The sequence below is a fragment of the Parus major genome, chromosome 4A (genome assembly GCF_001522545.3).
Source record: "Parus major isolate Abel chromosome 4A, Parus_major1.1, whole genome shotgun sequence".
NCBI classification, from domain to species: domain Eukaryota; kingdom Metazoa; phylum Chordata; class Aves; order Passeriformes; family Paridae; genus Parus; species Parus major.
This window is the reverse complement of record NC_031772.1, coordinates 3,996,871-4,019,187: the sequence shown is the minus strand read 5'-3', so window position 1 is coordinate 4,019,187 and position 22,317 is coordinate 3,996,871. Positions and strand designations below refer to the sequence as shown.

Sequence of the window (22,317 nt, the reverse complement as noted above, 5' to 3'; positions counted from 1 at the left end):
TTTCCACCTTTGAGGTGTTCATTATTGTTTTTCTCCCCTCCTCACATGGCTGTAGCCTAAAAAGAAAGTTCTGATCGGTTTTGATCTGTCACAGAATCAGTTTGAGATGATGCCTGCCCCCTCCCAGAGGTGCACCTGGATCTTCAGCTGTCCTGGTACTTGTCCTTCTGCTAATTTGGCCAGGAAATAAGAGCTCCCACATCTGTACCTGGTTTAAATGCACCAAAGAATAGTTGATCTGCTGCTTGGATACATCTTCCTTCATGAAAACATCCCTCCCGAAACAGAATAATGTGTTCAATATGGAAGGTGTTTTACAATTTTGACTTCAAAACCTGGATCAAGAACATGAAGCCCATTGCTTTTGGAAATAATTCCCATGCCTGAGCAGTAGTAGGCAGAGTTTTTCATTAAAGACTTGGTGGTGAGGAAGATGATGTAGAACAGCAAATTCCTGCCATTCAGAAAGGCTCTGTTACAGCACATGGAGAAAGAAAATACAGAGGAGATTCTGGCATCCTAATAATTGGCACTTGATAATATGCTTTTAGCAATAAATATGAAAAAATATAAATAATAATATAATATAATATGATATATTGTCTATTTGCTTCCTTACTTATTTTTTCAATAGAATCTGGAATTTGCCCTTGAACAAACAGCATCCAAACAAGATGCTGCACATGCCACACATGTCACCTTCTGCAAAAACTCTGCTTCCCCTTGGTTTTGCAGCTAATTAAATAGCAGTTGTATTCCTTGTATAAAATCTGAGTATCTTCGACTGGTCTGGTGGGAGGGGATAACAAACTTGTTCATGTTAGAGCATGAGCCCACTTGCATTGAGAGGAAAAAAAGGATTCTTTTAGCAACTTTCAGGGTAGCAAGATAGGATTTAAATGAATTTGGCTCTGGACCAGATAATCCTCTTTTGTTGATGTTAAACCACTGGCCACAGCAGTGATTACAACATAAGAGTACAAAAGAGGCTTTATTTACACTACACTTTTTCTTTCATGTTTCTAATCATAAAAATAAATATGTCTTATTAGAAGAGAAAAATTTTGCTTATTTACTTGTTTGCATGCTGGGAGGCATTAAGTATTTCCTTTTCTTGAGGGAGGGAAGTGTGTCACTTGCATTTAACTCAGCTAAAAATAAAGGAAGATAAAACTAATTTAATTTTAGAACGTAATTTTTTTATTTGTTGAACAACTGTTTTAAAATGGATAGCCTGCTGTGAAAGAAACAAAGCACTTCAACAAAGCAGGAAATCAATAACCACAAGAAAGCCTAAAGAAAATGAATGCATACAGGGAGCAAGTGACAGAAATTATTTTCTGGTGTAAGAATGGTAATAATAGAATGCATATGGAGGGGATGAATAGCATGATAGAAATATACATAAAAAAGGCATGTTCTTTATTTCTAGTGTGAAATAATGACCTCTGTGTTCCAGTATTTAAACTTGGAAGGGTCTAGATGGTGGTTTTCTTCCTGATTTCCCCACCCCCCAGTCCTAGGTAAATATTTATGCTTGCAAAATTTAGTAGGCTGGCCGCCATGGAAACGTATGTCTTTCATTTATCTCCAGGAAATCTGGTTACAAACACTCTTTTACTTGAATTCTTTCAGTCTTTTTCAGCAGCTTTTAAAACAACTTCTTGAGTGAGGAGCAGGAGTTGTGTGTGACAGGAGTGGGATTCTGGGGCAGCCCTGTGTTTGCCCAGAGGTGGATGGTGCTAGGAGGTTACACCACGGAATTTTTGGGAATTTTTGGGAGAGTCAAGCCCTTGGGTCTGGAAGGGAAGTCTTTAAAAGACAGCAGCAGCAGGTATGACTTGTCTGCTCAGCTGTTGTATCTACTCCAGGACATACTTGAGTTCAGGAAATCCCTGAACTTGGGAATAACTCGTGCTGCTTTTCAATAGTCTGAGCTGCTTTTTCTGTAGTTGGCTTCTCCCACTTTTTCCTAATTGTGTATGAGAGAGAATAATGTGTATAATACATAAATGTGTATGAGAGAAGTAAAATGACCTCGTGTTCCTCACTGGGAAATGATCTTTGACTGTGGTGAGAAGGGTTCCTTGGTGTAGCTGTCGATGGAAAAGCAGACAAGCTTTTGGTCTGAAAATACAGAAAAACAAGTAATATTTGAGGTTTACTGTGAGCTGAGAATAATTATTCCCTATTTGTTATCCCACCTTGGGGAGGAAAGGATAAAGCTGACTGGTGGAGCAGAGGGAATATTACCAGGAAGGCAAAGAGTGATGCAGGAATCTCTTGAGGGAGGGAGTGAAACCCAGTGCTCACGTACAGCAGGGAGAGGAATGAGATACCAGAAACGGGGATCTCTATGGTCCCATGGGTTTGGTACCCAGCTGAGATCACAGAATTACAGATTCTTGCACCTCTCAGCCCTGAGGCTGGCCACATTCAGAACCAGAATTCAGTGGGGTTCACTTTCACAGTCACATCAATTATCTGCTGTAATGGAGTTCCCATCAGGTAGAGTTTCTCTGTGTGTGTGCACAAAATAAGGAAAATTTCTACATTCCTGTAGGTCAAATCTCACTTAACTGATAATACTTCTGTGGTTTTATATATTCATATTAGCATCTTTTCAACACAAGAAGATTTTATAGACAAAAATTAATGTTAATTTTGCCAAAAATTTTCTTCTGCCCTTTTATTTTCTCATGGTTCTAAAGGTTTGTGCTTTGTTGTTTGAAAAATTCTTTTCCTACTGTACATTTGCAGTAGAAATAATAATCTTGTCTGTCTCTAGAGGTAACAAATGAAATACCAACTGTCACAAAATCTGGAAAGGTAAAGGTGAAGCAGTGACGCATCCCTACATTTCTGCTTGTCTAATTTCATACTGGTCCAGGACCACCAGCAAACTGAGGGGTATTTTCTGTGTAGTGGAGTTCAGCTCTCACATGTTTACTCCTGGACAGAATCACCTAATCACAGAGGCTCCTTTGGGAGGGAACAATTCCTCCTTTCAGCATGGACATAGGTACAGAGGACTGCTTCTATGTTCTTTCATTTATTATTCTTTGAAAGATGAATTTCTGTTTTCTACCTTTGAAGGGTCTTTGCCATGATTGTGAAAACACCGAAACTTGTAATGCAGAGATGAAAAGGAGTTAAGGCAAGAGCAGTTTCCCATTGCATCAGCCTGCAAATTGCTCTGACAGCACTGTACCACCACAGCACAATGCACCCCTGTTAGGGAATTAATATCAGCCCCCCTGGGTTATGTGATACTCAGGGCTGTAAATACGTCAGGTCTTGCTCCTGGATTTCTGTCCATAGATAATAGGCTTAAACAGTCACATTTTTTACAACTTCCATTGAATGGAGGCTTACTGAGATACAGCTTGGTGGAAACCAGCATTATTTCAAAAACCTTTTATTGTAAAGCATTCCTCTAAATTGGCATTGAATTCAAATACAGGTCAAAAATAAAGCTTGGAAGGGTCTGATAGAGTTCAGACATGGGTGTTTGTAATAGATGGTGATTCCCTGCTTGGAAAGTTTCTGTGCAAATATTTGTGGGTGTATTGTAAAAATAAAGTCATTCTTGAAAAAAAATTGGCCTGAATTAAGTGGTGTGAAAGGAGATTTACAGCTCCTCAGTGTCCTGGCATATCTTTGCACAGGGTTGGAGTGTGTGCTGTGGTTCTGTGCCTTGGCCAGCATCAGCTGTTGGGATGGAGCTGTGTTGTTCCCGTGCTGATCCCAGTGCCTGCCTTGTCATCTCCTCACATCACTGCTGAGCTTTCACACACAGGTGGAGAAATCCTAAAAACCTCTTCAGTGGTTGGTTCTACCTTCTGAATAGTCAGATCCTTCAAGAAATTAAAAAAAAAAAAAAAACCAGTCAGAATGCAAATCACATCATAATATTGGCTATAATCTGCAGTGGTTCCCAGCTCTGACTGGATCCAGAATCCAGGCAGAACCATCCAAGCAGCTGAGCTGAGGTTTGCAAGGCTCAGAATAAACCTGGCCATGTCTCTGGCACTTGCACATTTGGTTTAGCTGGACATTGTGGGGGAGCATTTTTTTGACAGCAGATCTGTAATTTGAATTTGTGGTCTGGGTGTGCCATTAGTGGCATGATTCCAGCCTGGACAGGCCCCCTCCTGCAAGGTCTGGTCTAGGCAGGGTGGGAACAATGGGAATGAAGACATCCATAGCTAAATGCACTGTATTTTATCTGGGCCACTGCACCTCCACTGCACACAGTTACTGACTTCATGCAGTTGTGTTTAATTTCTGTCAGTATCCCTGCATCTGCTGGAGTCACACTTCCAATTTCTTCACTGCCACACCCTTAAACTGAGCTGGGGCAGTGTGGAACATGGATCAGCCTCCAGCTCATCTGCAGCCATGAGCCCCCCCCAGTTTGGAAACTTGGTGAGTTCCCCCTTTCTCCTGTGGTCTTATTTAACAGGAAAAACAGTTAAACCAGGAATGCTGAGGTACTGTTATATCTGCAGGCACACTCATAAGTAATTAAAGAGTTATTTAAAGTTTTAAATCTCAATGATCCAAAAAGCCTTTTTTGGTTTTAGACTTACTTTGTAATGCCTGATTTCAGAAATAAGCAATTAAACTTGGTTAAGTAAGAGCCATTATAGTGACAATCGAATACAAGGAATTCAGGTAATTTTTCTGACTGTAGACCCCAAGTCAAGTTTTAAATACGTACTGAATTTTCACTAATTGAGAATTTTTTAGGATGAACACAGTGATAATGTGCCTACATTCCATTCTTAAAGTTATAAAGTTGTAATATTCCTCTGGAGTCCCAGCTCTGAGCAATTCAGTGCTTTTTATCTTAACAGTAACACCAATCACAACAACTGTGAAAGTTCAGCTTTGTGATGCTTTAGAACAAACTCCCACTGACGTTTTTCTCTGAGGACTTTCCTGGCTGCAGTTCCCTGGAGGATTTGGTGTGGAGATGATGTTTTGGAGTGGCAGAGCCTTTCTGCAGGTGTGTCCCCTGGCAGGTGAGCTGTGCCTGGCCGCTGCCCCGAGCGTTGCCACAAGCACCAGCTTCTCCTCGTGGGCTCCAACAGCTTCATCTATGATTAATGTTAATTGGCCATTTTGCATGGATGACTTTTTTTTCCCCGCTGCTGAGCTGGCTCCTGTTGCCTTTGATGTGGTGGTGATCCGATGTCCTGCCATGGCCAGAGTGATCGCTTTGCCAGCGCACACAGACTCAGGTTGCTGCGGGGTCAGGGTTTGCTTCTCTCCTTAAACACTGAAAGGTCAAGCAGAGTTTAACTACCCCTGGCATCTTTGAAAAGTTGTAATAAATGCCAAAGCCAGGAGATTATTTTAAGTCCTTGCTGCAACTAAAAATCTGAAGGTAATGGGGAAGAATTTTAACTTATCAGGATGTTACATTTATTGGTAAATACTTCAAAAAGTACCTTTCACAATCACTAGGGGGTATTTCATGATCTTTGAAGAGATGAATAATTTTAGTTTCTGGTTCCTGTGCCAGTTTGAAGAAAGTAACTAAGATTGAGGGTGCGTGTGTGTGTGTGTGTTTTATTTAGCTTTTTAAAGTGTTATTTTTATTGTGTTTTTCTTTTTTATTTACGTCTGAGCACTTGCACCACTTACTGCCACTATTAGCAGGGCAATTTACACAGAGTGTCATACAGAACTTCAGTATTTCTCCTTCAAGCCTAATAAAATATGTTGCTATTGAAGAAATCTGTGATACATATGAGAGCTTCCTAAATCACAGGTCTAGCATATTTTTGTACCAAATAGCTCCAGCCTCATGAAATCAATAATTAATTTATTAACTGGATCTCTTTTGGAAAAAAAAAAACCCAACAAAATCAGCAGTCCTGGCGAGGCTGCCTCCTGCCAATTCATAAATAGTTGATGACAAAAATGAAAAAGTGTAGAAGTAAAATTCAAATCTTAACGATCAAAGTATTGGGTACCTCATCTATCACAGCTTGGAATAAACATATCACAGAAAGTGTCATATCTCATTGACACTGCAAAACATAATGCTTTCCCTTGTTATCTAGCGAGCTGCCAAGGCTACAGAGTTTATAGGCTGCTAAGATAATGTGCTGCTGGTAATCCACTTCACTTGCAGAAATATGAAGTACTGTTGAAATATATTTCTACTTGGTTTATTCTTTGCTCTCCAGAGGGTAGGATGCTATTTCAGTTCCTCTAAAGAAGCTCAGAGAATGAAAAGCAAAACATCAGGATAAATTATGCTAAATGGTGGACTAGACCCCAGAGGAAATCATGCTTCTGTGCTACAGTATTCCTCCATTTATCTTAAAAATGTTACATCTAATGTTAATTTTGTAAAAGGAAAGCATTCAAAGGTTCATCTGATCCTTTAAATAATAGTTTTAGTGCTGTAGTGTTATTCATCAAGCTCCTGCCATCATAACTAACTTTCCTAGTTTTGGCAGACCATTCATACAGAAAATATTTTGGGCTACTAACACATAACATTTTTATTTCACAAAACACAAATAACCTAGCAATTACACTCCAAAACTTAACAAATAATTGCCAGCAAGCAATTACCATTCAATTAAAGAGTAATTACATGGTTATTTGTGCCCTGTAAAATAAAGCATTACTGAAATCAGTAGCGCAATCAATATTTTAGCAGAAACAGGATGCTGCAGTGATGGACCTTTCAACCTGTGCTGATTAAATTGTCATCCAAATAACAGTTTCCTAGTTAAATCACCACATGTTTATTTGTCTTGATTAATATGCAAATTCTCTTCTGATTCTAGTAAATCTCCTATATTTAAAAGCACTAAAGTAGAGCACTATCATACATCAGCAGTGATGTGCTGCACGTTTCCACTGATTAATTACATTTTACAAAGCATTAATGAATTTGAGGATTTTATGAAAAATGCTTGTCTAGAATGAGCATAAAATAGAGTTAGGAAAGATGGAGCAGATCAGTAACTGTAAGAAAATCACAAAATCAAAAACTTACTTCATATATTGATTCAAATTAGAAATCCTTGTGATATCAAGGGAATATATAAAACTTTGAGAGAAAAAAAATAATAAAATTAGCTCTCAACAGGAGTGGAAAATAAAGAAGAAAAGAGACATTAATGAACAATTTCTCAGCATTTTATTGTATAAATTTCAACTGTCAAACATACTGTTCAAAATGTAATTTATTTTCTGACAAATTTAATTTGAACCAAAATTTAAAAAAGGAGCAACATTCAGATTAGTTCATTTTTCTCTTTCAAGAGTTACTGATTTTGTGGAGGTGGGGTGGAGAGGATGACAAGAATGACTTTATCACCATGGTGCAAATGCAGGTAAAATCCAAAAACCTCCAGTCATCCTCACCTTTAAGTGACCCAGAGAGTTTTTGGGTTTGAGAAATGCCAATAGAATGCTAATCAGTACAGACTTTAATTAGTAAAAATATAAGATTCCTGAAGGTATGCATGGGAAACAATATTGTACTTCTGTTTAGCCTCCATGGTCTTCACTTGGCACCACCATGATTTTTGTTTCTTTAAAAAGATTTTAAAAGATACCCATAAACCAGAAGTTTCTGACTGAATTAATACCTAATTTTGACTTGAGTAGTTTTCCATTTACAAAGATCTATTGATGGCTAGTACAAAATTTGTGTGGAGATTTTAAAGAAATGCATTTAAAATTGTTTGAGGGTGATTGTTCCTGTTTATGCCTCCTTTGTTACCAACGAGCAAAAGATTTTTCTACACTTCTTGAATATGTAACTTTCTTGTATAGGAGAAAGGAAAATGTGAAAAAGAAAATGCAGTAAAAGAGCAGGGTGACAAAAGATGAGCAATAATATTAAATAAAGTTAATATTTATATGCTAATGCTATTAGCATTTATATGCTAATACTTCCATAATCACAAATTATGTCTTACTCTCCCCAAATGATAATTCTGCATGCCTTGGGTTTACTGTTCAGTGCTTTTATTAGCAATTTTGGCTGAATTGTGGAGGTTGCATATGTTTTATATAGTAATTGTGAAATTTGGTGGATTTCTAGACCATGTGGGATGATGAGAGGGGATATTGGGGGAGTGTTGAGACACAGGGCAGTGACATTCCATGGCTTTTGGTGGTGCCAGCAGCACTTTCACAACAGAAAATAAATCCCATAAAAACCCTAAATCTATTGGTCATTTGTGCATATCTTACAAAAAAACCCCAAGATTTTGAGCAGACATTTGTATCCTGTCCCTGTGAAATCCCTGGTTTCACATTTAAACAGGAATGCCAGAAGATTTGTTTCTGGCCCAAGCTGGAAGCGTTTGGACTCGAATACGGCACTTTCTGTGAGTTCTGGTGTCCTCCCAAGCTAAAGGTGCTGGTTCCTGGTGGGTGACAGATCTCTGGGAATATCCAGGGAATCCAGCTGGGATGTTGAGGTGTCTGCTGCAGTGCTGGGGGCTCTGGGGTTCCTGGCCTTGCCTGGAAACCAAGCACAGGGCACTGAGAACTGCAGATCTCAACGTTGCAGACCCAAACGGGTCCTTGCAGGTGTGTCACAGCCAGCTGTGAGCTCCATCCAGTTTTTCATTTAAAAGCTGAGATTAAATTAGAGACAAAGGATTTAGGTTTTATTTGAACAGATTCAGTGGGGAACAATTCCATTCAAATTATCATGGCTATAGCTGCATAAGTCAGCCCCGAATCTGGGCCCTACGAATTCCTGATTTACAGGAATACTCACTAAAAGGGCTTTCAGTAGGGTAGAAGGACACTGCTTTTTCTTCAGCCCATCAGACCCCTTCCCCAAAAGAACCCCAATCCCAGAGACACAAAGTGCTGTGTTTTCCCAGTGGAACTTCTTTTGCCTATAAATACATAAAAATGTAATGTAATTAATATAATATAATATAATATAATATAATATAATATAATATAATATAATATAATATAATATAATATAATATAATATAATATAATATAAATAACATAAAATAACATAAAACAACATAAAACATAATATATAATACATAATACATAATATATATAATATATAATAAATATATATGATATATGATACATGATACATGATATATGATATATATACAGCCAGCATGGCCCTGGAAGGGAATGGAGTAAATTTTTGATGTAACTTCCTTCACCTCTTGTGCTTTCCATGTGGGTCAGTGCTCAGGCCCAGGTGTCACATCTGCTTGTGGAAACACCTTCAGCTCTGCTCTGCTCAACCTTTGGGCCACAGGTCCTGCTCAGGGCCATCAATGGGCAAAATCTGCAGAACCAGGGCTGAAACTCCACAGCCCCCCCTGCTCATCCTCTGAAAACACAAATCACAACTAAAAAAGTCTCTTTGTAAAATTTTTTAAAGCCGTTTGTTGCACTTTGAAATATTTTTTTTTTCTTAGATTAATACCAACATAAGGAGTTTTCTGCAAAAGTCTTGTTAGTGTTTGAGCTCAGGAAGAAAATGTTTTGTTGTCTTGTTGATTGAGCTCTTCCACTGGAGAAAGCTGCTAATTTTAGCTGATTTGTAGGGGTTTTTTTCAGAGATAGTAAGTGCCAGCTAAGCACTTACACATGCCTGTGGATTACAGGCTCCTGTAATTCAAAAGAACGATTCCTGTTTGTTCAAAACCCCCACATATCAACCTAATGCTGTCTGTTAGACAATTCTGTTGTGCAGGGGATGATTTCAGCCGGTGATTTTAATAGAGAATGCATGTGTGCATCAGACTTCCCCTGGAAATCAAATGCTCTTATCTTAGGTTTGCTTTATTATAGCCCAGTGGTTCTTGTAGCAAGCTTTACTGCACAGCCATCATAGTATGATAAACAACTGAAAGCATCAAAAAGAAAAATGGAAAAAATACCAAATAAAATGAAATTCAAAATGGACAAACCTGAAGGTAAAAAGAGGGGGGAATGGTTTTATAGAGATAAAATAATAAACCAAAAAAATGATTTTGTGCTACTTTGATGTACAGTGAAACAAAATAACACTAGCACAGTGTGAAAAATGAGCAGGTTAATGGTACCTCTGTGGAGTGCTGCTGGAAGTTGTCTTCATTTAAATGCAGAGTTTGTCGTGCATTGATGGAGGGCTTTGCCACTGTAACTTGATAGAGTGAAGTTTAACTTAAATTTCTTTGTGAACTAGAAGTCATTTTGGAAATGCTTTCTATTCAAACCTCATTCATTGTTGCAGCTTAGTTATTTTATACAGTGTTTCACTCTATGTTGTCAAAAGCTCTATTATTCAACAGAGTAAAATCTGTTACGACCAAAGAGAAGCAGCAATGCTTTTCCAAACATGAGGAGGTTGCATTTTTATTAGATGGCTTGAGGAAGAGTCAATTCAGATGGTTTTTTGGCCTGTAAATCTGTGTTATGATGGCAGGGGAGGATGGGGACCTGTACACACTGAAGTAAAGGCTGAAGGTGATAGCTGAGATCAAGATTTCAATGGAACCAGTCTATGAAGGGACTTCTTGACTTTTGGATTAAAATCTGCATCCGTGATTCATCGACTGGTGAGGTTTTTGGCAGGCTGGGCTAACAGCTGGTTTGATCTATAGCAGTTAAACCCACCAGTGGATCTGTGAAGGTAAGTGGTGAGCTTTGCAAAGCTCAGGGTTAAGTTAATGCTGCCCTTCAGAAGGAGGCAGGTGCCTGCCGTGGTCCCAAGCAAGGTTTGAGGTTCATGTTCAGGGTTTCAACTCCTCATCTTCTGGCATCACAGCCTGTAATTTCCAGTGTTCCAGGTGCATAGCACAGACTTTGGAGCAGAACCCCTCTCACCAAGCACCTGTGAGGTCACAGAAGATAATGGAAAACCTTACTGCTGGCTCATGTGAAACCTGTGCAGTTCTTCGAGCGATTTTTCCCTTTTTCCATTCCTAGGCAAGACCTTCTGATATTTATTTTCGCCTATCACTGATGGTTCACGTATTTTATACAAATCAATGGCGTGTGCAGTAAGCAAATGTTTCACAAAGAAAATGTTGTTTTCATTTCTGCTCTTGTCCCACCAGCTCCCGCCCAGGAAGACCCCCCAAGCGTTCCCTGGGAGTGGCGATCCAGGAAAATGCCCGGCTGCTGCCCCACGGAGTTCCAGGCCTCTTATCACCAGGGCTTATCTCTCCAACAGGTAATAAAATCCATCAGATGATCAGCCTCATCTCTTCATACTGCACAGCAGTTAAAATAAACTAATATTGATCTAACTGCCTTGTCCTTCAGGGCTTTTGCAGGCTTTAGCAGAGGTTACATTATTGGATTTTTTTGAGCGTTCGTGAAAACTCTGTTTTGCTGCTGCAGTGACTGAAATCTAATGGATTTGTAATTTAGTTCTTTATTAATTGTAATTTCCTTACAGGAAATTCCATTAAATGTGTTATTTTAGTTAAAAAAAAACCCCAAAAAAACCCAACAACAACCTGAGAAGCTGAACTATTGTCTGGGAGGCCTGTAAGAGGCATTTCTTCCTTTGAAATGCATGTGTGTTTTAGTTCTCGTGGGATCTGAGCAGCGTGGCTAATGCCTGGTGTATTGTAACCCCATTAATGTGTGCTGGGGAGAGACAGAGATACTTGTAGGAATTACAGAAGAAACACTTGAAAAGCAGATAAGTCCACATTGCCATAGTGCATTGTGCTTTAATAATCTCTTTTCAGTATCATAAAGTGAAAAATCTAGCATGAAAATATGTGGAATTATAAACATAATTTAATGCGTAGTATTTAATTTCACTTCATTAATTTATTAATAGAGTTTAAATTAAATCTTGTGCTATCTTGATGAGTGTTTTAATTTTTTATTAATTGCTGTATGCTAAAGGTAAGTTGATTTTCATAATAAAGCTATATTCACAGGCTGTGTTCGTAAAAGTAATTGCTAAAATATTCAACAGGCTTAGCAGTTTCAGGATTGCTGTCAAAGTCCAGTCTAAATAAACTGTAACTCCCTAATAACCAAACATAGTGAAGTGTTTAGGAGAACATAAAGCTGTAGAATATGCAACAGGAAAAGCAGAATTTAAAAAGATCCTTGCTGGGAGTAAAGTGCCATCTCTGCTGATCTCACAGATCACTCTGCTTGCAGAACCTGTGCACTGCAACTGAGAAAGCTTTAATTTCCCTGCAGCTCCAGGTGTCCCAAGGATGTCACAGGGAGCCAAAACCTTCCTTGTGGAAGGAGGAAAGAACATTCCTAAACAAGAAAAAGATGAAGCAGTTAAAGTATGGGAGCACTTGGCCAGAGCCACGTGCCACAGTTGGGCTGCTGCAGCTTTGTGCACTGCTCATGGTTGTGACAGGGATCCAGAACTGTGATTTCCCTCCTGTACTTTATAAATGAGGGTTTTTTTATTATCTCTGATGTGTTCTCAGCTCAGGAATTTCATGGCTTCGTGTTTATGTGACTGCTGATATAGACAGGAAAGCCCTAGAGCCTCTTGCATCGATAAGTTCATCTCTGAAATCCAGAATATTCCATGTTACTTTTCCACTCTGTGTGTGTTTGCAAATAGGACACAAATCACACAGACTGCCATGTTGCTTTGAACTGGGAAATATTTTAGGATGCAGCGTGTTGGGGATGCACAGTGAAGTATCACAGACACATTCTGTGTCTCGCAGATATTTTGAGTAGCACACAGTTTGGGAAGAGGATGAAGTTGAATTTCCAGGCTGCTGGGAGTTGTCTGGAGCCTGAAGTGTGAGTGGGCTCCATCCCCTGTGGTTAGCACACGGGGAGGGGTGTCTGTCATCCCTGACCTTGGGAGAACCTTGGGGAGTCCCAGACAATGTGCCTGGAGCGGCTGACGGGATTTGGGAGCAGCTTGGAGAGGGGGAAATGCCCATTTCCGAGCGTGGTGGTGTCACCAGGGGCTGCAGACAAGGAGGGTCCCCGTGGCTGAGGTGGCCCAGCAGCAGCAGGATGGCTCCTGAGCCCTTCACTCAGGGCCACAGCTCCCCAGGGGCTCCTGGGGCTTAGCTGGTTCCTAGGGAAAGGACAGAGCTAGAGTTGGGGGAGTTGCTGAGGAAAGGTGCCAAAAGAGCTTCTTGTGAACTCCGTGGGGATCTGAGCTGTTGTGGCTCTCGATGGAGCACCCCCGACATGAAGCCCTCATTCACTTCATCATCATTACCTCTTCACATTCTAATTACTGATTTGCTCTGGGTGCCTGCAATGCTTTAGGGTTGGATTCTTTCCTTTGGCTGAAATAAGAACAAAATGGGTTTTAACACTTGTCACAGAACAGAGGTTTTTCTTCCAGGTTTCCCAATGGTGGACTGGAATAAAAGCTGTTCCCAGTTCCATGTGGATGTTTGGATGGCTGTGGGAGGGGAGCAGGAGCAGGACTGAGGAGATTTTGCAGCATGGCAGGGTTGGATTCCTCCCTTCCAGAAGAGCAGGGGCTGGTAGGGAGGCAGGATGGAATTTTTACATCTCGAGGACTTTGGTTACCTGCCCCCTTTCAACTGCAGTGTAATTGCCCAAAGCATTTCCTCTGGATGTCTTCTTGTCCTTGATAATCCTCATGTCTGATATTTCCCATTCTTCCTACAGCACAGATATGCAGATGTTAATGTTAATCTCCCTACATTATTCTAATTTAAAAAAAAAAAATACTCTTATGTGGCTCCCTCATTTGCTATGTCCAGCTTAGCATTTGAGTTGTTTTCTTCATTTTAGTGACAGGCTCCACATCAGCAAATGCAGTATGATTCATCCAGCATTGCATTTTTTCATTTTTACCTCCTCTCCAGCCTGCTGTCACGTTAAAGTGGAGGCAGTGGCGTCCAGGCTGGCTCTTGCTTAGATGGATGGGTCTGGAGAAGTCGCAGTTGTGGCTGCAGAGCTCGCAGCTCTGTCTGGAGGGGGTATTACAGAGTGATGATTAGTAACTTCCTGCAGACTCAGACGAGCCATCTGTGTTTCCACTCCTTGAAATGTGCTGTTATTTTCATCACCCATTTGGTTTGTGTCAGCTCGGTTTACATGGTCATTTTCACATAATAAACAGGTAGTTAAATTAGGCACACTGCATTTCCCAGTGTGGAGGGTATTTTTTTGACCTCTTGGCACAGCGAGCTCCATCTCCTCTTAGACCAAAGTAATGTGCAAGTGAAGCCTCGACCTTTTTAAATGTTTGTAGGTACTTCCCACCTTGGGGGAATGGGAATATTTGGGTTACATCTGGGTTAGTGCTGTGCCTGAGAAAGATGGGGTGGAGTGTGTGGGATGCAGACCCCTGGGAAGGGCTGTGGAGGCAGCACAGGAGCCCTGCGCTGACTGAATCCTTCAGGAGCTTATGTTAAGCACTGTCCATTTCATGTTCACTTAAGAGAAAGTGTTTTCCTTTTTTGTATTGGTGTAGGAAATGTGGGAATCTGCGTGGTGCCCCTGCCTGCTGTGAGGGCAAAGCTAAAAACCTGCGTGTCACAGAGGGGTGGTCATCAAAGGCTCAGTCCTTCAAACAATGCCGTGGGATGAAGTGACATGAACACAAAAAAGGCTTTATCTCCCATTAATGTTCAAGTCTTTATCATCAGTGTATCTTAACAAGACAGCTGGGACTTACCCATGGAATAGATTCTCAAGGAAGTTTTGGGGTCTGAAGCACTGGTTTGTTGTGTGGAAAGAAGCTGAAATCTGTTATGTGATGGTTCAGCAAACAGTTCATATAGAACAAAGCTGAAAGAGTTGTTGGATCTTTTGATGATCTGTGCAACTCCTACCTCTCATTCAGGTTGTCCTCAGGAAAGGTTAGAAAACCACTCTGCCTTCATCACAGATTTTCTCTGCTCAGTCTGTAGAATGGCTGCTGTTACTTCAGTAAAAACATTTTGTCTTCCAAGGTATTGGAGAGGGTGGCTCATGGAGAAATCATCCTGTCACTAGAATTTTGTGAGCTGGTGGCAGTTTTTGAGGCAGTAGGATGGGATCTTTGTGGGTGCCCGTGGGCTGTGTCCTGCAGCTGGAGCTGGCAGTCCTGGGGAGGGTGGACATTTTTTGGACACTTTCTGGGCATTTTTCTGTTGGCATTTTCTGGGCTCTGCTGCCTGGAGCTGTGGAAGCCTGGCAGGGCTGGCAGGGGACAGCTGGGAGGTCAGCACAGGGATCACAGTGAGGATTTAGAGCTGAGAGCTGCTGTGGGCTCAGCACAGGGATGGCAGGAAGCCTGGCTGGTGGGGAAATGAATGAGAAGAGGAAAAAAAGGCATTTTCAAGTGGGTACTAAGGCAGAAGCAAACCACCTGCATTGCCAATGTGTAAGATAAACTGCTATTTTCATTATCAGCTGCATTAGTTTCACCCCTCTTGAAATGATTCTTCTTTTATTTCATGAGCAGTTAAAATAGATACTTTGTTTAGAGTTTTTAAGAATGCAGTGTTTAAAATATTGACTCATTCGTACAGATACAAATACTTTTTTCAGAACAGTTTTGTCTTATTAATACTTAAAAGAATCTGTTGTGAACTTAATAGTTTCAGGTAATTAATAATTCAGTGGAGTTAATATTTTAATAGCTGCACCAAGTCACATCATTGTGGGACTCAAATAGAGCAGCTCACAGGGTATAGTAACTTCATGTGTTCCTTCCATTCAGCAGTGGCAGAGCAGCCACTTAGTTTTTATTCAGAGAAGGGAGGAAAAAACAGGATTTGCTGCAGTCTTTAGGAATTTTGATGTGGTATCTCCGTGTTAGAGGAGTGGAGGAGACTGGAGGCTTCAGGGCTCTCTGGTGCCCAGTTGTGTTTGTCAAGGTGGGCACACATCAGCCAGCACAGCCTGTGGCAGCTCCTGCTGCCAGCGATCCCACGGCCCCTCTCCTCACTTCCAGCATTTAACTGAACATTTCTGTGTGTTTACATCCCATTTCTGTGGCTCATTTCGCTGTTTACAATTACCCTTTTTTAAAATTTTTTTTTTCAGTTGTCATAGGTGACATTTGAAAGTTCCATTTATAATGAGAAACATATGCAGGACTTTGTCATTGTTGGCATTACCTGGCTTGGTAGAAATTATTATTTTTAATCAAAGGCAAACACACTGATTAAGGATGCCACAACACTCTTCTGCCTGTGGGGAACGTTAACAGTTTATAAATTGTTCTTGGTGACAATTCAGTAGTGAATTACTTTGATATATATGGCTAATAAATTAATATGATTAAGTTAATGAGTAGTACAAGTGTTGCCAAACTCCACTCGTCGGGCTTTTAATGCTGCTCCACATTTGCAGCTCGAGCTTCCCCCTGTGGTGAGAGGATCAGTGCTACCTACGCACTGTCATTGTGATAAATGGCATATCCCACAGTGCCCTGCACTCCATCTGCTGTGTCCCCAAAATGAGAAATATTTTATACAAATCACACACTCAGAAGCTCAAAGGACTGTGGAAAGATCTATTTTTTCAAACAATAATAAAAATGCATACGTCTCTTTAGCAACTCTTCATTTTTACTGTCATAATGAATGCAGATAGATTTGGGAAATGAAAGCTCGTGTGAGTAACATAGCAAAGTTATCCACTACACAGTAAAGCTGACAAATAAGTTACATGTGCGCTCTTTCATTTTATCATGAAATGTTCTTAGATAAAAAATGATGTTAGAACATCTATTTAACTGGATTTTAAAATTAAAGACCATGTGTGCAGCATGATTGAGTACCACCCATCTCATGCCAGCAGATTTCTGTGCTGAAGGGAGCCTGAATTGGAGTGAATGAGGAATGCAGGATCATATCATTACTCTTTTAATACAGCCATTCAGTGGAGTTCTGATAATCTGAGAACTATACTTGGTGACTGTGAGTCACTCAGTTCCTCTCTTTCCTTTTCCCTTTTAATATTATCTTTCTTCAAGGATCCATTTTCAGTGTCTGCTCTGTCGGGTGGGACATTACGTTTCTGACAAATGAATAGCTAAAGCTGTTGAGATTTTGCTGAATGGTTAACCTTGTTGTAAATTTAATTTACACTTAGCCTCAGCTACTAATTGCTGTCCGAGAAGTGTGAAACTCAGCAATATACTTGGATTTTTTTGTATTTTTTTTGTAAATTTTTTTAAAAAAAATATTGATCTCACTGAGTTTCTACATCTTTAGAGAAAACAGAGTTCAACCAGGGTGGTCACACTGAGACAATTAAGATTGTATCATCCTGACACTCAGGACAGGGCTGCTCTGAGCTTGCCTTATTTGCAGAAGGAAGGGGGAAGCATTTGAAAAAGCTGGCTGAAGAGTCACAGAATTAGCAAAGCCATGAAGTTTTCATCTCTCTGTTTTTAGGATCCATGGCATTTTTTTCTACCAGCTTTTCTGTTTGTCTCCTGTCCCATGGCACCGAGGTCTGCAGTGAACATAGGACCCGTCTGCTTCTCTCTCGTCTTCAGCTGACTCTGAATCCTTTTTTAGCTCTTTCAAGTTATTGTTAAGAAGTGCCTAAAGTCCTAAATAGCATCAGGAGGTGTGAAGGATTTGCCTTCAGCACTCCCTGTTTTCTGGAGGTCTGTTTTGGCAATAACACTATGGTAATTGAACTAGTTTTGTTAGGTTTTATCTTCTTTTACAGTAACTTTGATAAAGCTGAACTAATAGTTACCAGTATCACAAATTAAGTGTAGTTAAATGCATCTCATTGTGTTTATGTAAGATTTTCACACTGTCTGCATTTTATGTATCCAGCAGCATTTCAAAGACTTGTTAAAATCAAGTAATCTACATACAATTAAATTCTTACTTCTGTGACCTAAAATTAAATAGGTACAGTTTTAAGTGGAAGGATAGTACATCTCTGGTTGCAGAAAAATGCTGATCCATCATCTACTTGCAATGCTAAAGGCTGCTATATTTACATAAATAATATTCTCTTGAAATACAACGTTCAGATCTGCATTAGATTGGAGTAGTGTGGTTTCCTAAAGGAAAGCTTTATAAAGCAGTATTTTGGCAAAATTCTTGGTGTAGCAGCACTGGTGAAGTTATGCAGGAAAAAGGAGAGAATAAATCTCAGTGGATTAAAAAATAATCATGAAGTGTACTTAAATCCAGGTGGTTCCATAGTTCTGGTCAGGTATCGAGTGTTTTTAAATGTGATTTTAAATGTGTTTGTGCTCTGGCCCTTGTCCTATAATCCTGTCCTACACGAGGGAAATACTTCAGTGTGATTTAAGATCAGCAAACAAATAATCCCATTGATTTGGCTTAGGTTACTTGGTGTCTTAAACACAAGTGTTTTCCTACTTCCCAGTGAGTTTTGGAGAACAGGTTCTGTAAGGATTCTTTCCAAAATTGCAAATGCAGTGAGTGCCTGATCCCAGGATCACACCTTGGCTGGAGCAGTGTCTCCTCCTGCACAGGAACAATATGCTCTTCTCTCAGCCCTTCTGATGCCAAGGGCTGGCAGCAGATTAGAATTTGTGATGAACAGGAAACATCTCTTTCTGAGCAGTCTGAAGAGGTGCACATTTTTATTCGGAAGCAAGAATAACTAAAATAGATCGATTGCCTGATCCCTCTCATGAAGTGAAGTTGTAGTAGGATTTTACTGGAAATGCATTTGTGTTGTATAAACTATTTTAGTTGTATGAACTGCTTTATCACAGTTCATTAATTGGTGTAAAGCAAAACGAGCAGACTTAATGAGTGTAGTATTGTGCACCATCCTCTGCTGAGTGGTGAGGCCTCTTGGTTTGCTGGTGTTGCTGATCCTGGGTTGTGGCTCTTTGAAAGATAAATGTAGGGCTGCAGTTCTGGAGGATTCAATCTAGAAACCAAAATCATGCTGAAAATCCTGTGTAAAAAAATAGAAATTCCTCCAGCTACCAACCTCCTGTGACTTGAATATGAAAAGCTGCACTTCAGAAAGAGAAGCATTTTATATAATACATGTCTGAACATAAATGACAGACATTTTATTAGGAAAGGAAAGCCTTTATTAAAATATAATGATCTACATTGTTTTTATGTAATCTAATGAATTACAGTAAAAGCCTGAGAAATGAGCTGGAAAAGGTAGAGTACTCTCCCATGAAAGCAAGCTATGATAACCTTTTTGTAATTCTTTAACATGTTGAAAGAGTATTTCTACACAGACTTATTAAATTAAGCAAGGTCACCTTTTCATTTTGTTAACAGAATTAGTTTGCCAGATCATGGACTTTGATTCTGAAAAATGTAGATGAATCATGCACTAACATATGTCAAGTAGAAAATTGGTTGTAAAATGTTAAATCATTTTGATGCACGTTACATCTTTGTTTCTACTGTTGAACAACTGAAAAAAATTAAATGCTTAATTACTGGGTTTTTTGTATTTGCATATTGATTGGATGAGCTTTAATAATAATAATAATAATATTTCTAAGTGGACTATCTCTTCTGACTGGGGCAGTCTCAATCTAATATTTGCTTAAAAGGAAGAAAATACTCTCTTCAATAGCAGTATAACATTTTGTTCCTTTGACATGCAGTATATAGGCATTACCCTGAAAGGTTAGCTGTAAATAATAACCAGTCAAACTGGGCATATGCCTAAAGATGAGCACATATATTGCATTTACCAGTCTGACCCCAGTTCAGCAAAGCAGGAATAAAAGTGACATCGTGTCATGCAAGTTGTTTAGATGTGTTCCCAAATCTCTGCCTGTATCTTACAGTCTTTTTATATAAGATGTGTGAGGAAGAAAATGATATTTAACAGATGTTTCATAATTTTAATGTAAAATCTGCTGTAAGTGTTTATAAAGAATTTCATAATCATTCCTAATTAAGAAATGTCATATATTTTTCTGGTCCCTTGGAATGACTTTATTTTTTTCTGTCTATGCCTTTGTCACCTCCATTGTTAAAGAAGCAAAGCACAGGCTCTTTGCTGGGATATGCACCAGAACTGAGAGAACATCCCAGCATTAGTCCCAGGCTCTCTGTAAACAGGGGAGTGAATGGAACAGGTAATTTTCATGGTGCTTGTAAGGTTTCACATGAAGAAAGGCAAATGTGCAGCTGTAGCCAGATCTCACAAGAACAGGAATCCTGGTCCTGGTGCTGCACTTGGTTTGGCCCTGGCAGTCACAGAGCAGGTGACTTCATTACACTGAAATCAGGCAGAAAATGTCCTTTTCTGGCCACTCGAGTGAATCAGTCAAATTATCGAGTGGCAAAACTAATTCTATGCCTTGGGCCATCAGAGCTGCCACTTCCTATAAGTCAAGCCTTCTCGTAGTGTGAAATTGTTTTTTATTTTATTCTCTTTCATTTATTATGCTTATTTCAGCTAATCCACTCAGTGAATGTGAATTACCCAGCACACCAAAGCTGTTTCAGATGTGCAGCCTTCTCCTGCCTTGCTGGTGAAACAGGACTGGTTTCTTTCTAAGGAACTCCTGATCTATTGTGACCTATACATTTAAAGTAATAGCTCACTTTTTCAGATGAGAACTCAAATGAGGAGAAGGGTTTGAATATGGTTTTAAATTAACTAAAAGTGCATATGGCTGAGCTCCTGTTTTAAAAGCACTTACAATTCAGATGGGTCACATTTTTAAGAGCTAGAAATATATCTACAGTGAATTGTAGGCCATTAAGTACTAGGTAATTTGAATGACTTTGACAGAAAAAATAACTCCTTTGGAAGGCACTGAATATTGTTTTTCAGCAGTAAACTATTGCCTTCAATTCTGTCAGAAACAGAGCTGAGATCTGCTCAAAGCACTCATACAGGTGATATACCCTAGGCAGTAATTGGGTGTATAATTCTGTCCAAATGGCAATCCCTCATCTGACTGTGCCCTCTGGTACACAGCATTAACATCTTCCAATAAAAGAAGAGCAAAACATATGGAGGCTTTTATTTCAAGCAAGGAAAAATCAAAAAGAGTAATGAGGATAAAAAGTAAAGTGCCTGTGGTGATGGGCAAGGCGAGTTACAGGGGAGTTGCTACAGCAGAGTGCTTCAGAATAGCACAGCAAAAACAGCCTGAAGGCACCTCCCATAGGCATCCAAATGCAAACTTCCTTCATGTGCAGGACCAAAACTGGGAGATGTGTGTGTATCAGATGCTAAAACAAAGAGGCATCACGCAGGAGAGACCAGGGAGATTGCTTGAACTGCTGGTCACACAGAGCTTGGAGCTGATGGGTGGAAGGAAGGAAAAAGAAAGGCAAGTTGAAAGGCTCATACTGTGATTAAGATGGATGCGTTGCTGACAGTGTCAGAGCAACAGCTGCTAAATCTAGGAGGCACTTGAAAGAGCCTCTCCATTTTGTTAGGTATGGAAGTCAATAGGTTATTTGGGCTAAGAACACCCTATTATTCAAATTCAGCTGACCCAGAAAACTTTGCCATCTCGCAGTGGCAATTCAGAGGGATCTACCCTGGTGGGTTTAGTGCCTCCCTTGTGCTGTGGAGTCCTGTGTAATATATGGATATATTGATCTCAAGATTTCTTTCCTGAAATTCATTAGATTAGTCAGTGTAAAGCTTCAGAAGGCTGTTTTGTGTTTGTAGCTGGCTTAGATTGCTGAAAACTGGTCAGCAGAACCCCTTATTCAAGCCCAGTAAACATCAAGGAAATGTACCATGAATTGTTTTGGCTTTCCTGTTTTGGAACTGGTTCACTACAAATTTTAATTACAGAAAATAATTCTTCAGAGTAGCTTATCAGTCTACATTTGCTAAGCATGAGTTCTAATCCTGTTGAGAACTTATATACATTTATGGGAAGTTTTCACTGTAGATTGCACTCAGGAAAATATCCCAGGAAGAGTATTTTTGCCCATTGATACAAACATATCCTTCCCTTTCTGTTGTGTCTGTCCTGTTCTCTGTTTTTCCTTTTATCATATGACTCTGCATTTCCTTTTTTATTTTTTTTTGCCCTTGTCTGCACTACAGTTTGTGTTGACCTTGAGGTTGCCCTCAATTTGCTGAGCCATTCCCATACCCTGGCCCATCCAAAATCCTCTGCACCCAGCTCCTGATTGGAAAAGCAGAGCCATCCTAGAAACTGCTCCATCATTTCTCTTTTCCTTTCAAGTTAGTGTTTATTTCCAGGCAGTAGAGAGAAGGAGTGATACAAAAGAGATAGGAAGAGGAAGCAGTAAATCCTGGGGATGCTTTGGGTGGGTTTCCTGTGCCACCTGCAAAAAGAGGAGGGTTGGGAAAGGTTGGGATGAGAGAGAAATCTCATCCTGGAAAGTTCATCAGAGCTCTCAAGGTCCGAAGGTTGTCTGCCAGGGATCAGGAATGTGGGGAGGAATGGTCAGA

The 22,317-nt window shown here is 39.9% G+C and overlaps 1 protein-coding gene across 1 annotated transcript in view; it reads left to right on the top strand.

Moving 5' to 3' along the window:
• Window positions 1-22,317, top strand: part of DACH2 (dachshund family transcription factor 2) — a 246,351-nt gene that overhangs the window by 110,502 nt on the left and 113,532 nt on the right. Inside the window, exon 2 of the mRNA XM_015626682.1 lies at window positions 11,073-11,188. Coding sequence (XP_015482168.1) covers window positions 11,073-11,188 — 116 coding nt within the window. The remainder of the gene's footprint in view (window positions 1-11,072; window positions 11,189-22,317) is intronic.